Source organism: Rana temporaria, chromosome 2 (assembly GCF_905171775.1).
Source record: "Rana temporaria chromosome 2, aRanTem1.1, whole genome shotgun sequence".
NCBI lineage: Eukaryota > Metazoa > Chordata > Amphibia > Anura > Ranidae > Rana > Rana temporaria.
Genome location: NC_053490.1, coordinates 169262270 through 169281906, shown reverse-complemented (window position 1 = coordinate 169281906; position 19637 = coordinate 169262270). Strand labels below are relative to the sequence as shown.

The window sequence follows — 19637 nt, the reverse complement described above, 5'->3', positions numbered from 1 at the left end:
ACCGACAATAGGGATAAAACTTTGCCCGCGAAGGGAGTTCCATGGCGCAAGACACTATGGCTTTCATTAAAATGAGAAAATATTAGGTTTTCTGTATACTGGTTAGAGGGTTCTTTACTGTATGAGCGCCAAGGATAGGGAATTCGCCTATCCTCAGTGGGGTTTTAGTGGAGGGAGCATCAATAGTTGCAAATACTATTAGATGGCCGACCTGAAATTGACCACCTAATGACCACAACATACAGGATAGTACAATGCAATTACTGACATAAATCACACACACAGTTTACTGTGATGGACTTTTTTCAACTCACCTACTATATAAAACTTAAAGCGGTTCTTCCCCCTAAAAACTATTTTTTTTAAAAGTGAGCAGCTACAAATACTGTAGCTGATGACTTAATAGAACACTTACCCATATTGGGATCCACTCTGTGGCTCTTTGGGCATCTTCAGTCCAGGCATCAGCATTTTACTTTGGATAGCCGGCTGTGACTGCTTGCGGCTTCACAGCTGGTTTTCCACTGCTCTTTGTGAATGTCCTGCAGCTTTCTGGACCTGTGACATGTCCCAGAAGCTGTGGGGGCAAACATCTGCTCAGATCGCCGCATCAATCCAACAAAGTGGGAGCGGATTCCGGGCGCAATCAGACCTACAGATAGCATCACTAAAGATCCAAATCCCTGCTGCCCTGTTTATATAATGTTTCATAAATATTGCAACATGCAGACTTTGGTTGCATACACATAAAAGATCATCACCACTTACCATTGTCTGAGTCCTGCATAATCAACTGAATCTGGAGAGTCTTCCATTGGTTTCGAAAAAAGTATAAAATATAAGGAGAATGACACATAAAACATTATATAAAATGACACACACACCAGCCTCACTACAAACCTACCATTAAGGGAATGGCGGAAGTAACTTATGAATTCCAAGTGCAGTTATTTTACCACATGTGTGCTCCACTGAGATGTACAGTCATGGCAAAAAGTTTGATGGGACACAGAAATATTAATTTCACAAAGGTCTGCTGCCTCGTTTTTATGATGAAATTTGCATATACCCAGAATGTTATGAAGAGTGATTAATCTATTGCAATGTCCCTCTCTTGGTCATGAAATAAACTTAAAGGGGTTGTAAAAGTGTTGTTTTTTATTTTCTAAATAGGTTCCTTTAAGCTCGTGCTTTGTTGGTTCACTTACCTTTTCCTTGGATTTCCCTTTTAAAGGTTTTTTTTGTCCTCATAAGCTGTTCTGGCTGCAAACCCAGCCCGAAGATGGGGGCAAGCTTACTGAGGAGGAACAGGAAGTGAGAAATTCAGACAAAGAAAAAAAAACATTTAGAAGGGAAATCGAAGGAAAAGGTTAAGTGAACCAACAATGCAATTGCTTAAAGGAACCTATATAGAAAAAAAAAATGAACCTTTACAACCACTTTAATCCCATAAAAACATTGCCACTGCATTTGTAAAGAAGGCTTTAGAGCACCCAAGAAAGTCCGGTAAAAGCGCCAGGACCGTCTTACAGTTGATTCAGCTGTGGGATCGGGGCTCCACCAGTGCAGAGCTTGCTCAGGAATGGCAGGAGGCAGGCGTGAGTGCATCTGCATGCACAGTGAGTGAAGATTTTGGAGAATGACCTGGGTGTCAAGAAGGGCAGCAAAGAAGCCACTTCCCTCCAGGAAAAACATCACAGACTGATATTCTGCAAAAGGTACACGGATTGGACTGCCGAGGGACTGAGGTAATATTCTCTGATGAATCCCCTTTCCAAATGCTTGGGGCATCTGGAAAAAACCTTGTCCAGAGGAGTAAAAAGGTGAGCGCTCAGTCCTGTCCTCATTCCAACAGTAAAGCATCCTGAGACCATTCAGGTGTGGGTTGCTTCTCAGCCAAATTTTGCTAAGAACACATCCTCAGAGCAACTTCACCCAACCATACAAGAACAGTTTTGGTGAAAAACCATGCCTTTTCCAGCATGATGAAGCACCTTGCCATAAGGCAAAAGTGATAACCAAGTGGCGTGGGCAAAAAAACTTCTACATTTTGGGTCCATGGCCAGGAAACCCCCCAGACCTTAACCTCAACTTGTGGTCAATCTTTAAGAAAACCCCACAAATTCTGACAAACTCCAAGCATTAATTATGCAAGAATGGGCTGCCAGTCAGGAAGTGGCCCAGAAGATGACAGCATGCCAGGCAAATTGCAGAGTTTGTGAAAAAAACTGCACTGCAAATATTGACTCTTTGCATAAACCTAATGCAATTGTCAAAGCCTTTGTCACTTCAGTATACTATAGACATATCTGACATTAAGATGTAACACTGGAGAAGCAGACTTTGTGAATATTAATATTTGTGAATATTAATATTTGTGTCATTCTCAAAACATTTGGCAATGGCTGTACAAGTACTTCTGTGCGCCAGTGGCAGATGGAACTTGTATTGGGACAAAATATGGGTGCAACATGAAACATGGTCCCAAAGTTGAATGGACCATGCCTTTAAATCTAGATTTTATTGACCTAAACATCCTTAATATTATAAGTACATGTTGCCAAGTACCAAAATAAGGTTATACATAATAAAAGTAATGCCGCTATGACAAAGCATTGCAAATAAAACAAACACTCTGGAATCTTTATAATTTCAGAATGATTTGAATCTAAGTTGGTAACAAATTAGAACACCATAAACATATGTGTTACATGTTGTCATTCACATAGCATATAATAATTTTAAAAAATATTTAAATAACTGACTTATCTTTTTACATGTTCTTTCCCGACAAAATCCTACTTGGTTCTTCCTTTCTATATAATGTTTATAAGGAACCTGGGGAGCTGCATTTGCCATAATGTACCTTGTTTGTACTGTGCTTGCAGATTATACAAGTTAGATGTGCAGGACTGTCTGCCCTATCAAAGGGTTAACAAAGGGAGGCTTTGTACGTTAACGTACTTTTTTTTTTAAACTGTCCCCGAGTTTAGCCCTTTTTTTAAAGCAATAAAACGGTTCCAGAGAATCAACTATAAAAAAAAGGTAAGAAATATATTTAATGGTGCACATAACATGGCAGAATCTTCTCAACTTTTACTGCAAAAGATGAAAATATATTTTAAATGGCTTCCCATCTGCTGTGCGTACATATACCCGTGCTCAGTTTGCATACCTGCGCCGACATATACCGAGTGCAGTACACTCGGCTACATTCGGCCAGGCTCGACTTCGCTCGTGCTCACGCATAAACGTCACAGAGCGTGAGCACGAGCGAAGCCGAGCCTGGCCGAATGTAGGAGTGTACTGCATGACGGTACATGTCGGCGCAGGCATTCAAACTGAGCGCGGGAAGCGGCGATTCGACGGGTAACAGCGCGGGAGGATAACCACCGAAGCCGCAGACGAACGCCGAACACGACGAGGACGACACCGAAGCCGCATACGGACGCCGGACCCGACGAGGACAACACCACCGAAGCCGCAGACGGACCCCGGACCCGACAAGGCCGCCGATGGACGCCGCGCAAGACACCAAAACTGTAAGTACTAAAATGTTTTGTTTACAGGAATGCGGGTCCACATTAGGGTGCACGCTATACACCGGAGCGCGCAATACTCTGATAAATACGGTATATTGTGTGCACCAAAAATCATTAAGGTGCAACATTCCTTGAAAATTTGTGCTTGATCAAACACTGCACAAATATCGTGCAACATAAAAAAATTGCTACAAAGACAATTTTATTTTCTAGAGCCTCTACTTAAAGAAAAAAAATATATATCATGTTAGGGGGTTCTAATTGTCTGATTGACAGGTATCATGTCTGGTTGACAGGTGTGGTGCTGGAATTGAGGTGAACCCTAATTTGTTAAATCGATTTAACAATTTTCACAAAACTGAATTTTTTTACATAATATGGTATTGTTAACCTAAATGTGAAGCTAAATATATATTTTGAATCTTTACGTTGCACTCCATACCTGAGGTAATTTCTCTCGACTCTCTCACTCTCAGCTTTCAGCCGCTGCTGCTCTTCTTGATCTTTCTTCCTCTGCCATTCCTCTTCCCTAAGTCTCCTTTGCTCATCTTCTTTCTGCCTTCTTTCTTCATCTTGCCTTCTCCTATCCAATTCTTCCTGCTGGCGCCGATTGCTTTCTTCCTCTGCCCGGAGCCTCCGGGCCTCTAAGAAATGCATCCTTTCTTCTTCTTCTTCTTTTCTTTTTCTCTCATGTTCTGCTTCCCGTCTCCTCTCTTGTTCTCTATGGTCATCTTTAATGCTCACTAAACTGGATGCTTCGGATACTTCTGGCTTCATGTATGAGGGCATATGTGAAGTTACAGAAGTGTTGAATTTTAGAACCGTTTCCTCCTATGGTAAATATGAGCTACTGGTGAGTATCACTGTATATGCCTATTAATGGGTAAAAAAAATGGGAATGAAAATTAACCTGATTGATCTGCTGAGATCTTCCCTTCTCTGCATCTTGCTGAGCTCGCTCCCATTCAACGCGAAGTTTTTCTTGTTCTTGCTTGTACTTTTCCTGGAGCACATGAGAGAGATTTATTTGCAAAACTTAAAGTAGATGTAAACCCGAATTTTTTTTTTTTTTATGTCACAACGTACAGTATAGGATTTCATATCATCTGTGCCCAGTCTTGTGACAGAGTTAATCCAGCTCTGAGCAATCCTCTTATTGTTCAGTGAGATAAAACGGACTTATGGAGAAAAATCTTAGTCCGTTCCGCCCCCTTGCTGTGAGTGACAGGTTATTTACATATCTCATGCACTAGTCTGGAGACGGACATTATTTTTTAATTCCCACCCTCACTCCTTTTCTGAAGTCATGTGGTTACTTTTCTGGATTTTGACTGGATGATAGTGATCATAGCAGAATTTAGTGTAAGGAATACATAGAGAAAAATGCACGTTGACAAGGGGAGTGTAGAGGAGGGCAGGGAGTCTACTAACATCACGACTCCACCCACCGAGCTCCAGACAACAGATCCACCCACAGAATCTGCAGTTTCTCAGTTCTTACAACAGACAGAGGGGAGACATTTGACAGGTAAGGATGCATGCAGGAGGCATGTATATCCTTATAGATGAGCACTATGGCAGTAGTTTAGAAAGGATGAGAGTGGGTTTACATCCACTTTAAGTACAATGGATAAACAATAAGGATTAATGCTGAACGATAAGTATGCATTTACCATTTCTGTAGAATTCTAACTAAAATAATCCATATTTTTTCATTGCAGGCTTACTCCCCTGAACAGTGACATTTTGTTGGAAAGATGACATACCCACTGGATATTACTTTTTGTCCCACCCGCAAGTCCATAATGAAGCTGCCCCCCTGTCAAGGTTGATTTTCACAGTTACGCAAGCATTCTACAATATGAAAAATCCACAAAGGAAGGGCCATTGAACATGTGTTGTGAAGTTCTCACCACCAGAGTTGGCCAATTTAATCAACATACCAGCATTTATGTATTCTGAACATAACCACTGTCCTTTAATTCTGTTTATTGCACTTCGTAAAGCCAGGCCCTCATGTTTACTTAAAAATGGACATGTCAGCACCTGTATCTGCCATTGAAGTTTTGGGAGGACACTGTGTTCTTACACACATTACCTGCAGAATGTGTTCTTGTTCTTGAAGCCATTTTTCCTGCCTCTTTCTTTCATCTTCAGGATCCCACGACCATCGTGTTGAAACGTTTAGTGATGGAACTGGCATCTGCAACTACAATATCAAAATACAGTATACATTTCTCAGGTCCTACAAAAGTCCTTAAATTGCAATAAAGCAGAAATATGACATCCCTGTAGGATGCAACATAAATACTAACATACAGTGTCTTGAAAAAGTAGTCATATCCCTTGAAATTTTTCACATTTTGTCAAGTTACAACCAAACATTTAAAATGTTTTATTGTGATAGACCAACACAAAGTGGCACAGAATTGTTAAGTGGAAGAAAAATGATACATGGCTTTCAAATTGTTTTACAAATATCTGAAAAGTCTGGCATTCGTTTGTATTCAGCCCCATTCACTTTGATACCCCCCCAACTAAAATCTAGTGGAACCAATTGTCTTCAGAAGTTACCCAATTAGTAAACAGAGTCCACCTATGTGCAATTTAATCTGAGCATAAATACAGCTGTCCTGTGAAACCCTCATAAATTTGTTAGGGAACCTTAGTGAACAAACAGCACCATGGAAGCTAAGGAACACAACAGACAGGTCAGAGATAAAGTTGGAGAAATTTAAAGCAGGGTTAGGTAATAAAAAAAAATGTCCAAAGTTTTGAAAATCTCAATCTTCAATCATATGAAAATGGAAAGAGCATGGCACAACTACAATCCTACCAAAACATGTCCGTCCACCTAAACTGACAGGCTGGGCAAGGAGAGCATTAATCAGAGAAGCAGCCAAGAGGCCCATGGTAACTCTGGAGGAGCTGCAGAGATCCACAGCTGGGAGAAGCTGTCTACAGGACTACTATTAGTCATGCACTGCACAAGTCTGCCCTTTATGGAAGAGTAGCAAGAAGAAAGCCATTGTTGAAACAAAGCCATAAGCCGTCCCATTTGCAGTTTGCGTGAACCTATTTGGGGGACACAGCAAACATGTGGAAGAATGTGCTCTGGTCAGATGAGACCAAAATTTTACTTTTTGGCATAAAAGCAAAACGCTATATGTGGCGGAAAACTAACACTACACATCACCCTGAACATACCATTCCCACCATGAAACATGGTGGTGACAGCATCATGTTGCGATAATTTTCTTCAGAAGGGACAGGGAAACTGGTCAGAGTAGATGGAAAGGTGTAAGGAGTCAAATACAGGGCAATCTTAGAAGAAAACCTGTTAAGAGTCTGCAAACGACTTAAGGCTGTCCTGCTGGAAGATGAACCTCTGCCCCAATGACCCTAAACCTACAGCCAGAACAATGGAAGGTTCTAAATCAAAGCATATTCATGTGTTAGAATGGCCAGTTAATGTCCAGACCTAAATCCAATTGAGAATATGTGGCAAGACGTTTTTAGAACTATCGGGGTTAAAAATAATTAATTCCCAAGGCCTTTGCATCATATAGTTTTCATATACATTTTTGAACTCAGAAGCCATCTTGTTTAAAAAAAAATTGGAAGTTAAATTAAGTTCATGCTTGTGGACAGGGGGTTTGTAGGCGACTTAAGGCCGGTACACACGATCATACTTTGACAACAAACCTCTGACGGACCTGTTTTGCAGACAATCCGTCCATGTGTATGCTCCATCGGACAAACTTTCGCTTTTTCATCGGACGCTGTGTGAACAGACAAACTTTCCGGCAACAAATGTCCTACGTCAGCTAATCCGATAGTGTGTACACAAGTCCAAAGTACAAACACGCATGCTCAGAACCAATGCTAAAGATCAGACAACAATAGTAAAAGTTGCCCAAAGGGTGGCAGTAAAGAGCAGAAAAAAAAACAAGTAGTACGTCTATTACGTCACTACATTCATGTTTTTGGCTGAAAAAGTCCTACTGTGTGTATGCATACCAAGTTCATGGACAACACCCTTCGGAGCAAAATCCACAGAAAAGTCAGTTGGAAGTCTGATCGTGTGTATGAGGCTTAAGGCTCCTTGCATATCAGCCTAGATTGTAAATGAAAGGTCTGGACACTTGGAGTTGAGATAAGGGAACCATGAGCTCACAGACCTATTTTTTTCAGGATTAAGAAAGAAAGGGGCTTAAATACAACCATATGAAACATTGTATTTACTGCATAAACAATCATATTAACAATAATTCCCAATATATTAGTAAATTATATTGGAGCAGTTATAGGCATGATAAATTGAACAATGTCATGTATTTTTACCTTTAGGTAATTTAAATTGTTTTAACATATACAAAACCATTTAAAATATATGGCATAGAAAATACACATTTTTGTCTGTCTCTACAAAGCTAATGCTGAAGTCTGTACAATGGTTTTGTTGTGATATGCGTTTAAAAATAGATAGATTCTAAATGTATTTTTATTTAAAAATTAGTCTTGGTTAAATTACCAAGTTTGTATATGGTTAACAAAATTGTCCATGTACTGTAAAAGAGGTTTAAGCTTGGAGGTCTCCGTTTTGAGAAGGATTTTCCATGTGTTAACACCTAGTTTGTTTCAATAAGTCTATAGAGCCACGGAAAGCCATTTACTAAGTGTTACCAAGTTTAATAAGACAACATGTTCAAATACGATATTTTTTAACAAGAGCCTGTGGTAATATTTATCATCATCTGTATTACCCATATATTTGAAAGTATATTATTTTTGTATATCACCAATTATATCTGATAATTTACACTGAATTTTTAGTTAATATATATATTTTAGCACATTGATATATTAATTCTCATGTTTGTTAAGGAAATTTGTAAGTTCTGTATATTCTATTTTGTATGTATTGCACACTGCCCTCACTGTGCACATGGCACTAAATGTTTTCATTACATGTTTGCATTATTTTGTGTCCCGGTTAGAATTAGTCTGCCTATGTTACGCCCCTTGTTACCATAAACATACAATTGTAATATTAATGTGATACCTACGTAATCATGTGTATAAAAACCTTCAATTACGTCATAATAAAGCAGAACAGTTATTTGGAAAGATGCGGAGTGTATCTTTTATGTCCGTTCCCTACTGCAGTAGTTATTTTTAATTTGGAACTACTAATCAATATGAGGATAGGAGTTGTCCAATCTTCAACTAGCATGGATAATCAAACTTGAATTGGTTGTATTGTGGAAAGACGCAAAATCTAAACCACAGATTTTACATAATTCAATATACTGTTTTAATATTTCAGTATAAACATCTGACAACTTGAAAATCGCTGTTCAGAGACGCTCTCCATCTAATCGGACAGAGCTTGAGCTATATTGCAAAGAAGAATGTGAGCTAGTATAGATGTACCCAAAAAGACTTGCAGCTGGAATTGCAGTATCTAAATCGGGAAGCAGAATACAAATGCACGTCACACTTTTCAAAAATAATTAAAACCATTTATCGTTTGCCTTCCACTTCACAATTATGTGCCACTTTTTGTTGGTCTATCACATACAATGCAAATATAATACATTTACAAAATGGAAAATTTCAAGGGGTATTAATACTTCAAGGTACTGTGCACTTGAAGGAATATATGAACACTAAAGCAGTTTTGCATGGCAACCAATGTTTAGCTTTTATATTTAAAACTTAACTAAACAAACTAAAGAGAAGTCAATTGGTTGTCAGGCACAGCTGCTCCAGGTTTGATACTTCCCCCCAACTGAATCTTAATCACATTTGGGGTAAAACTATATTTATATGATGGCACGTTATAAAGGAAGCAGCAAGAGGGATATCTAGACTGAGAACTGTGCTGCTTTAATTAAGGTGAACTATAATATATTTATTTCATTTTGTTCCTGATTAAACACTAGGTTATTAAATGGTTACTTACATCTGGCGCAGTAGAATCCGAACTTCCTATAAACAGAGAAAAAAAAAATTAATTGGAAGACATACATTTTCTAACATACCACAAATTTAAACACATGCAATTAATGTAGTTTTCAGTTCGACATGAAAAATTCTTGCCATTAGGTTCCTTTATACAGATCCATAGCTGTAAGGAGGAAGTGGTGAAAAAATAAGGGAGCACTACTTGCCACCTAGCAGACCAGACTTTGTTTACAGGTAGATTTTACTTAGCAATCAGGTAAGGTAGAGAGAAAGCCCAACTTAAAAATCGTACTTTAGACCCACTTTAAAGTGCAGGAAAATTAAAGAATCCACTCTTGCAGTGTCCCAACCCTTACCTTACTCCTTGTAAGAATCCATCCTTACCTTACTCTTTGCTCCAGTAGCCTTCATTCTGCTTCTGTGTGCAGAAACCATCTCAAGTGGAGAGACAGATAAGTAATGTATCCAAGAGGAAGGAAAGGGGATCAACCTAATGCTAAAGCACAAGACAGAGGAGATCCCAAAGAATGAGTCAGTGTGTGAAGGAACACTGATCCTGAAACTGTAAGAAGCTTGGAAAACAAAAACCCACCAAATCAGGTGGAACACAAATAACCCAATTAGGGGGGGAAAAAAAAGACCCATATTCTAAAAAAAAAAACTGGGGAAAGTCATTAGGAGAACAGGTGCCCACGGGAAAGCAAGGACAAAATCTAGGTCCACAACCAATTTCAATCTGTCTACAAACAGGAAGGCCCAAACGTTACACTCCTAACCCTTAGGGAAAGGAAAACTCCACGATAGAAACCCAGTAACTAATCCCATTAAACAAGACAAGCAAAGAATGTGAAAACCATTGCAGCACAAAAATCCATAAGGGTTAGGTAATTACCTATGAGACAGTAAGAGACTTCAAGGGTACAAACACATGCAGTGAGCCTGTCTAAAAGGGGTAACCTGCAAAAACGGGACACCCACAGGCAGGGATATAGGTTTAACAGTAGATATAAAAATTCTGCACACCTGTAAAATTCCCAGTTTTTTTGGGAAGTGAAAAAATGAACCCTAAACTCTGCGCAATTCAATTGAAAAAAAAAAACACTTTTAAAAAGGGGGGGGGGATACATTTTTGGCCCTTGTTCACTGCAGCCGGTCCAACAAAGTTCTGCCAAATGGTCATGATCGGCTCTTTATCAGTGCTCTCAACCAATGGTTGAGAGCGCTGACCAGAGTGTTCTGGCAGGGGGGGAATCCCCCTGTCAGAATACAGTAGAACAGCAAGGGAGATCTAATTGTTAGTACAGCGGCTCCAACCCGAGCTGTTTATTTTTTCCGTTCAGCCTGCTGAGTTGAATGATAAAAATCCTAGCAGTGTGTACCAGGCTTTAAGCTTTTTTGACACCTTTCGTTTTTCTGACAGCAATAAGTCTTATGGGGTAGTCTTATGAGCATAGTACACTTTGCCTTGAGATTCTTTGCCCACTCTTCCTGGTCAGACCTAGAGCATCTCCTGTGCACAGCTCTCTTCAGGTCATCCCACAGATTTACAAATAGATTCAGGTCCGGTCTTCTCCTAGAATGCTGGGGACCCCAGGGAGACAGAGGAAGTTACATTGTCTTGCGCAGGAGCAAATATGGGAGGTGGTGGAGGTGAGAGGTAACTTATGGGCTAAAAGGGGTGTCTTTGCCCAAATGCTGAAAAGACTCATCCAGATGCATAGTCAGACTCCCGTTTCTAGTACTGGGAGCATACATTCATGCAGAAGACTTTTTACAGGTGTTTGCTGACCTCCAGCTTCAAACCATAGAGGCTGCATTGGAGGCAGGCTTTAAAGGCCAGCAAAAACATTTTGCTGAATTAGGTAGAGAGAAGTGGAAGCAGGCAGTCACCATGGATTGTCAGGTGTCTGGGAAAAATGGTCAGAAGTGACGCACACAGATTGTAGAGGAACACAGAGTGGACATGATTCACATCAGGCACTATTGATTGAGGCAAGTGCACTAAACGAGGCGATATGTTCATTTCAAAGGTTTACAACAATTAAGGAAGGATTCTAGTTGCCGTCACTGGAATCCCAAGAGGCGAGTACACAGTCAGCCAGTCTAATGGTATTCCTGTTAAGGGAGGTCAATGATGGGAAAAGACCAGTTTACAAATTGCCTCTCAAATGGGAAAAGTTAAGACACATTCTCATGTGTAGCCCAGGGCTCTTCAGGATGCTTCAGTTCTGCATAGATGAATGTCTCAAACAGCGCTTATAGTGGAAAGATCTTTGCATCTGCAAGAGCCCTAAAAGAACCAAGGTCAGGAATAGCAGGACGATCCTCCAGATGCAGGGTAGAATGCACCAAGGTCTGAAATAACCCACTATACATCTAAGGCTATGGCATGAGAATACAGGGTCTCAAAAACTATTTTCAGACAGATTGCTAGGACTGAATCAGAGTTTATGACAGACACCAAATGAGGAGCTTGATCCAAGGCCTCTGGAAAGTCAGACACTGTGCAGTGGAAAGGCACTGGTGCATGCTCACATCCTATGTGATCAGGGTGCTTCAGTAAATAAGCACAGACAGCCAAAAAGACCTGAGTGAACATGGAGATTTCAGATACAAGTTCCTAACGATGATACCAAGTAAATGCCCTCAGAAACACTTAGGAAAGCATGGTCTGAGTTCACTCATGGCAACAGGACTGTTGTCCATTTATCTTATCAAAGACATTTTGCATTTACATAGTGGTGGTGAGAAATTTAAAAAGGCACTAAACCGTGTATACAGTAAGGTGGCAACTGGCGCTTTAGCTGAAACGGTCTTGTTTACAATGTCTTGCTTTACAGAAAAAGCTCAAAACTCCTGGGCTAAATAACCTAGTAGCTTTAGATTTGCAGCCCAGTTGCTAAGGGTTCCATTCCTGGCTAGCCCCTAAACCAGTGATGGCGAACCTTGGCACCCCAGATGTTTTGGAACTACATGGTGCTCAACTACACCGCAGCGTGCATGAGTATCATGAGAAATGTAGTTTCAAAACATCTGGGTGCCAAGGTTTGCCATCACTACCCTAAACCAAAGCTAGGCTGAGCAAACACCGATATGAATAGATGCTATATAGAGACCAGCTCAAGCAGCGATGTAGCAAGGAAGCGAAGATTGAAGCAACAAAGAGCTACAAAAGAGAAGCAAATATCATTAAATTTATCAGCTGAGCCAAATAAAAAAAATCAAAAATCCTAGGACACTAGCAAAAAACAGACATTCTAAGTAGAAAAGGGGTTATTCAGGGGCTGGCTTACAAGTTTGCCAGTATCCAAACATTCTGCAGGCGGCAGTATAACCTATCTGAATGCATTTGTGACTCAAATGGTGACAATCAAACGTACATTACTATTTATTTCTTGATTATATGCAACTACAACTTTTTTTTTTCAAATAAATGACACAAAAATCTCAAAATCCAGATAATAGTCTATAATCCAAAACGTGCTTTGTAACCACAAAGTGTATATAGGCATCTCAAATGGCAATGTAATGGTTTCAAATGTATTATACACGGTTATAACATTTTTAAATACAAAAAGAAGCACAACACACACACACACACACACACACACACACACACACACACACACATGCTGGTTAGTTAAAATCAGAAAAGCTTTAACATGCACAGAAAAAGCTATGCAACCCTCTCCTTAAACTGTCTGCACTTATGAAAGCAGTGGTAGAATGCATTTAATAATTCAAATGCAGTTATCAGCAAATTGTTCTTTGAAAAAAATGTCAATAAGTAATTCAGCATGTAATATGAAACTTTTCAAAAACACATTCAAAATAAATGGCCCACTTATTGAAAAAAATGTGTTAATTGCAAAACGTAATTAATAAGCAGATGTTGCTGCGTTTCTTTCAAATTCTTAAAACTATATTTCTCGGATTATTATTTGGATGATATTTCTTCTCCTTAATCTAGCACAGATGTAACCATAAAATCTATTTACATGAAATAAAAAAAACACTTTCACTTCTGTGGAATTTTTTGATCCAGAAAATATTGGTGAAGCCACTGACTGACCAATATTAATCTATACTTTAAATGATTACTGTACAATAGCAATCTAAAGGTTTTGAATTGAAATTGTAGACAAAAATACCTAACTACAAAAAAAAAAAAGAAGCCAAACCAGCCAAAAAGTAGAGAAAGTGCAAATACGAAAATTTGCAACATGTATAACACATAGCTGTCATAGGCTTTTTCTTCCAGAGAGTGGGTTATAGCAAGGGGGGTGGGGGGATTTATCAAACCAGAATGGAAAAACTAGAACACAAAAACACCCTTTACCACATAAGTAGACCCAAGAGCTGCAAGAAAAACCAGATGATCCTAAAGAGAAAACAAATGTATTATGTTTCTTTCAGCAGATGGCAGTAGAGGCTCAGAACCCAGCACCATGGTTAGTACTAAAGGATCCCTTTGGACAGTCAGCAATAGCACAGCATTTTTTTTTACTTTTTACAAGGGTTACCTTGCTCAAAAAATTGAGAACGTCTTTTATAGTTTCTCAAAGAAACTGGATCATTGTCTAATTGAAAAATACAAAAAAGGAGATTATGACCAATTAAACAGAAAAGATATTACGGCAACCGTAAAAATGAAGAACCCAAATAATCACTACATTTTAAACCTTCTGGAAGAGAAAGTACATACACAATGAGGGAAATGTATCAAAGTAGGAGCAGCCAGAATCTGACAGTTGTGCATGGCAACCAATCAGCTTTTAGTAAAAGCTGAGGCTAAATGATAATTGGTTGTCATGAACGGACGCTTCAGATTCCAGCTGCTCCAGTTTTGATGAATTCACCCAATTGTGCATCTGCTAGCATGAGAATATGTTTAAAATACATTTCATTTGTACATCACATCAATATAGATTAGTCATATAGTACATAAATCACATCCAAGTATTTATCCAGTTCAGAGAGATCCGAGATTAAATTAAATAAATCCTGAAATTTCAGTCAGATTCCTAAATGCAGATAAAGACATGGAAGCAAGCATCCTCAACCGTCTGACATGATCACTCTTGAAATTCACATGCAGTATATATTTGCACTCAAGTGGAAAGGCTGTTTTAGTACAAAGGGTTATTGCTCATCTTTTAAACAAATGTAGTAGTAAGAAGATACATCTAAACTGCACGCATAGGTATTGAATCTGTTACCCAGAGATCCATAATGTAAAGGGTCTAAAAACCAAATAAAAACATGCTTGTAATCTTTAGACAACATTTTGACTACTGTATATTCATAACAGAAAACGAATGAGCTTTTTTATACATTTAATTGCAACAATTAGAAGACCTAACGCAAGGTAGGTAATAAAACATGTTAAATTATGGAACCAATCTAGGTAACCGACTCCATGCCAATGTTATGAAGCAGCAAAGTTTCAATCTATTCAAGCCATCATTCCATTACATGAGTAAACATTTAATGAAGCATGGAACATTTACAGCAGTGAAAACACTTTTAGAAGCCTATGGGCTTTCTAGTTTATACAATAAACCACACATGCATGTTTCTGTAATTAGTTGTAGTTGTCTATAAACATACAAATTCAGGACAGGGGTGCTATGAACTAGCAAAAGCTCAAAAGGGAAACCAATATCAAATGCATCCCACGTTACACAGAAATTGTGCTTCTTAGCCCCCGAGAACACCCTTGCCTAAATTTTGAAGTCCGAACACAGGTTTGCAAGACAGGTATATTTTTAGGTTTTGTTCTCCGGTATGTTTTTTTGTGGGAAGGTGAATAAGCTTTAAGAATCCTTAAATATTAAAATTGTTCTAAAGCTAAAAAAAATGTTGTACCTTATTGTATTCCCTGCATTAAGGTAAAAAAACATTTTACAACTTTCTATGCTTCCCCATCTCCCAAAATGAGCCCGCAATCCTGCGCTGTGAATGGCTGCATCTCTTCTCTCCCTACACACAGGGACTAAGGAACACTAGTCTTCTAGCTTCGTCAATGAAATCCTATGAGAGAAGCAGGGGGCAGAGCCACAGAAAAGGGCGAGCCAAAAACACCAGCGGGGGACCCCAGAAGAGGAGGATCGGGGCCACTCTGTGCAATAATGCACAGAGCAGGCAAGTACAAAATGTTGGCTTAAAATTTTTTGAATTCGCCTTGAAAAAAACTTTAATGCTGGGCTCAAAAACGAATTTAAATATATACCTCTATAGCGGCAAAAAATATAAAACCACTGTGTTCACCAAATGCCTTTCCAAAACTCCTCAGATTTTGGCACATCACTGTGCCCAGGGTTGGGACAAGGGGTGGGCAAGAGGGTAGCCGCCCTGGGCACTGCGGTATCATGTAAGGTGGGGGGGAAACCACAAGGAGATTGGGGGGCGAGAATTTGAGTTGTAGGAGGAGTTCTTGATGGGGAAATTTAAGTAAGTGTGCTAGGAGTGGTGATGGGGGGGATTTGTTTTGTTTGTGCTAGAGAGGAGGGAGGAAAAAAGACACCTTCTCAATCCGTGTGAAATCAGAAAAACTTTGTAGCACTTAATCCCTCAAAACCTAACTTTTAATTCTATCACTTAACTTGAAAGGCAATGTCAAAGTGGATGCAGGAGTCTGAAGCAAAACAAAATGCAGTCCTACAAGTGGTGCTACCATATAGTCCAAATGCAATGGAATTATTTTAAAAACGTTTATCACTTTATCATACATACTGTATATATACACACTGTATACACACACATTGTATATCAATACTAACACATACATATAATGTTACAAGGAGCTCAATTATAGCACCTTACCTGGCTCAAGAAAAAAAAAAGTTCTGGCTGGAGTTCGGTGTAAATGATGCAGTACCCTTTGACTAGGCATCACCGATACTCTTGATTATTCATCACTACTCCAAGACCATCAAAACTATACAGGAAGGGCTTAAGTGGTGTGTGGTGAAATGGGAAGGTAATACTTGCCTTCAAAACTTCAACTTTGTAAGTAATTTATATCAAATCGATTTTTTTTCATATGGCAGAAAAAAAAAACTGCACATTTATATTAGAGAACACACCGTAGAAAACAGTGGTGTTTCAGAAGGTGAATTCAACCTCGCCATGCAACAAGATCTGTCTGATGGCTCTTCACAAAGAGTATCAGTTTGTACTTTAAACTCATGAGATATTTAAGCAAGGCACATGGTCAAAACACTACTGTCATAAGAGTGAGAGAACAAGAGAAGAGTTGAAAAAAACATTCAAATGTATAGCCCATATGTGGAACCAAGCATATTTTATGGTGTGCATGGTGGCATCTCATCTATGAGGTGATGAACTTACAGTCTATTTATAGTAACAAGAAAAAGGAGCACACACACACACACAACTAGAAACTGGTTCCCTATTCAAATTAGTATTTGCTGGTGAAGCGATATCTGTTAAAGTGATATACAGATGGACCGTATTATTTAGGCCAATATCATGCCTGAAAACTAGCTCCAAGTAAACAACTGTTTATTTTGTGATACAATGAACTTTACATTTGTAAGCTTCAGCTATGATTTCAATATTTAAAGCCAAAGTTTACAAAAATATTCTTTACATTTAGTGCAACATATCCCTTGTGTCTTCTAGTTTAGTAGCAATATTCCTCCTCAGATGCCCCCTAACACTGACTGACAATATTTTCCCCTGCAGGGGTTAATAGAACTGATGTGCTGTGACAGGCACGCACCAAGAATGCCCGACTATGCTTTTTCCCTTTCCACCCAGCTCCATTCACAGATGCCAGTTCTACAGCTTAGGTGAGTGAGTAACTTGTATAGCGCTACAAATGTGAACTAAATTGCCTCAAAGCGCTGTATCCCATGTAGTCGTCCAGCCATTCTTCAGAATAGATGTGTTAAGTTTTTTCTGAAGGCCCGATGGTTCACTTCCATCCGAATGTCTGTAGGTAAAGCGTTCCATAGCCGCGGTCCTTGGATACGAATAAAACATGATCTATGAATAAATGGGGCAGACCAATCTTCTGCCTATCCTCCATTCATAGATCATTGTTCAATCGGAGAATCTGTAGTACTGGCATCTGTTAATAGAGGAGCTGGGTGGAAAGTGTGGGTATAGACACTTTTGATGAGTGCCTTGAAGGCTCCTCAGTTCTATGAAGCCCCATATGCACCTGAAGATTATGGTGGCGGGGGTCATCAAGGGAGAAGATTACTACTGCACTAGAAAACAGAAGCACAAGGGACACATCACATTAAGTCTACTTTCACACTGGAGGCGCTAAACAGGTGCTATAGCGCTAAAAATAGTGCCTCTCCTGTCACTCCAGTGTGAGAGCCGGGTGCTTTCATACTGGAGCGGTGCTCTTACGGGATGTTAAAAAAAAAAAAAAAAAAAAGAAGTCCTGCAAGTAGCATCTGAGGCGCTCCCCTTAAGCACCCCAGCGCATTGAAATCAATGGGCAGCACTGCCGAAGCGCCTTGGCAGTGCACCCTTTCTTCGGCCACTACTGGGGGTTAAAAGTTCCCCGCTAGCGGCCAAAAGGCACAGCTAAAACTACGGTAAACCGCCGCTAAAACTAGCAGCACTTTACCACTAACACCCCCGGGCTTCAGTGTGAAAGTGCCCTAAAAAGGTAAGAAAATGTTCTTTGTGCGTATTCTGTGTTTTTTTGTTTTGTTTTTTAAACTTCGGCTTTAAAAAAAAAATCTATTAAACAGTAACAAAATCAATAGGGCCCTACATTGTAAACAAAAACATTTTTTTTCTATCATACATCAAATCTGAAACCAAATAAGAAGTAAAATGCATATAAAAAATGTAAAACCGGGAAAAAAGACTGCAAGTACCAGCTTTCCAAACCGCTTTGGAAGGACTGTTAAAATGTAATCATCGCATACAAAAGAACCTTTACATACAATGAAACACCGCTTGTACAGCTTTAGATCCAGGTTACAGATCTACATTTACTACACCCGTTTACACCAGTGCGACTTGGCATGCGCTATGAAACTATTCAAATCGGTGCAACTCCGATTTGAACAATTTATGAAAACGTTCCTGCACTATTTTTGGCGATTTCATGTAAACCTTGCATTGACATCTGTGCATGAAGTCAGAGTCACACAAAATCAGACTGACAGGCAGCTTTGTAATCGCGCTGAAGTTGCCAGATTTCAAAGCCGTATTCAGTGTGAATTAGGGCTGAACCCGTAGCTGGGAACTCCATGAGCCAAGCAAACGCCAGTCTCGATCTCTATGAAACGAATGACTACTATGGAAAAAAAAAGGAGCTAAAATATAAACCTACAACAGGTATTTGTATAATTCCTTTACCTTTTGGCTTCGAATCGACATCATCTTTTAGACCATTCACATGTTTGATCTCTTTAACCTAAACAAACAAAAGTGGTTACATGTTATCCATTTATAGTTAGCTGCTGCATATAAATACATACTTGGTTAACAAATAATTTTTACTAATTCAGAGATAACAAGGGAGAAGATGAAGTACATCAAGTGCATTCCATATATAGGGACTAAAAATGCATACTTTAGTAAAATGTAATCCTAAACCTTAGAGAACATATGCCACAGAAATACAGGTGCAGGTGCCATAATTTAACATTATAAATTGAAGCAACTGATTAACAAGTGATGTTGTTCAGAGAGACTATTCAGATTGACATCAGCGGGAGCCAATGGCACCGCTGCTGTGTCTCAGCCAATCGGGAGGGACAGTCTCGGGCGGCAGAGACACTTGTGGACATCGCTGGATCGAGATGGTGCTCAGGGAAGTATTAGGGGGGCTGCTGCACACAAGTATTTTTTATCTTCATGCATAAAATGCATGAAGATTAAAAAAAAAAAAACTGACTTTACAACCCCTTTAAGCACGTTACTAAAAATACAGGGCTACAAAAAATAATCCACAAAAAAATCTTTTAAAGTGCACAGAGATATATGTGTGTTTTACTTTAGAATTGGTATAGCCTTCACACAATTCAACATTAAGGCCCAGATTCACATACATCGGCGCATATTTATGCCGATGTAGCGTGGACGCATCCCTGTGCGCATTCGCAGAATCACGTCGGAAATACTCCC

At 39.3% G+C, this 19637-nt stretch overlaps 1 protein-coding gene across 6 annotated transcripts in view; it reads right to left on the bottom strand.

The window, feature by feature from the left end:
- The window catches only part of LMO7 (LIM domain 7), a 218670-nt gene that overhangs the window by 15460 nt on the left and 183573 nt on the right, over positions 1–19637 (bottom strand). For 3 of the 6 annotated variants that reach the window (XM_040341384.1, XM_040341387.1, XM_040341388.1), the window contains 6 exons: positions 18867–18924; positions 14036–14092; positions 9511–9536; positions 5641–5751; positions 4453–4545; positions 3858–4373 (listed from right to left, as the gene is read on the bottom strand). In XM_040341384.1, the coding sequence (XP_040197318.1) occupies positions 3873–4373; positions 4453–4545; positions 5641–5751; positions 9511–9536; positions 14036–14092; positions 18867–18924 (846 nt within the window). In that variant the 3' untranslated portion in view covers positions 3858–3872. Of the gene's footprint in view, positions 1–764; positions 782–3857; positions 4374–4452; positions 4546–5640; positions 5752–9510; positions 9537–13851; positions 13894–14035; positions 14093–18866; positions 18925–19637 lie in introns of those variants that run through there. The other 3 variants (XM_040341389.1, XM_040341385.1, XM_040341386.1) reach the window with 3 other exon arrangements.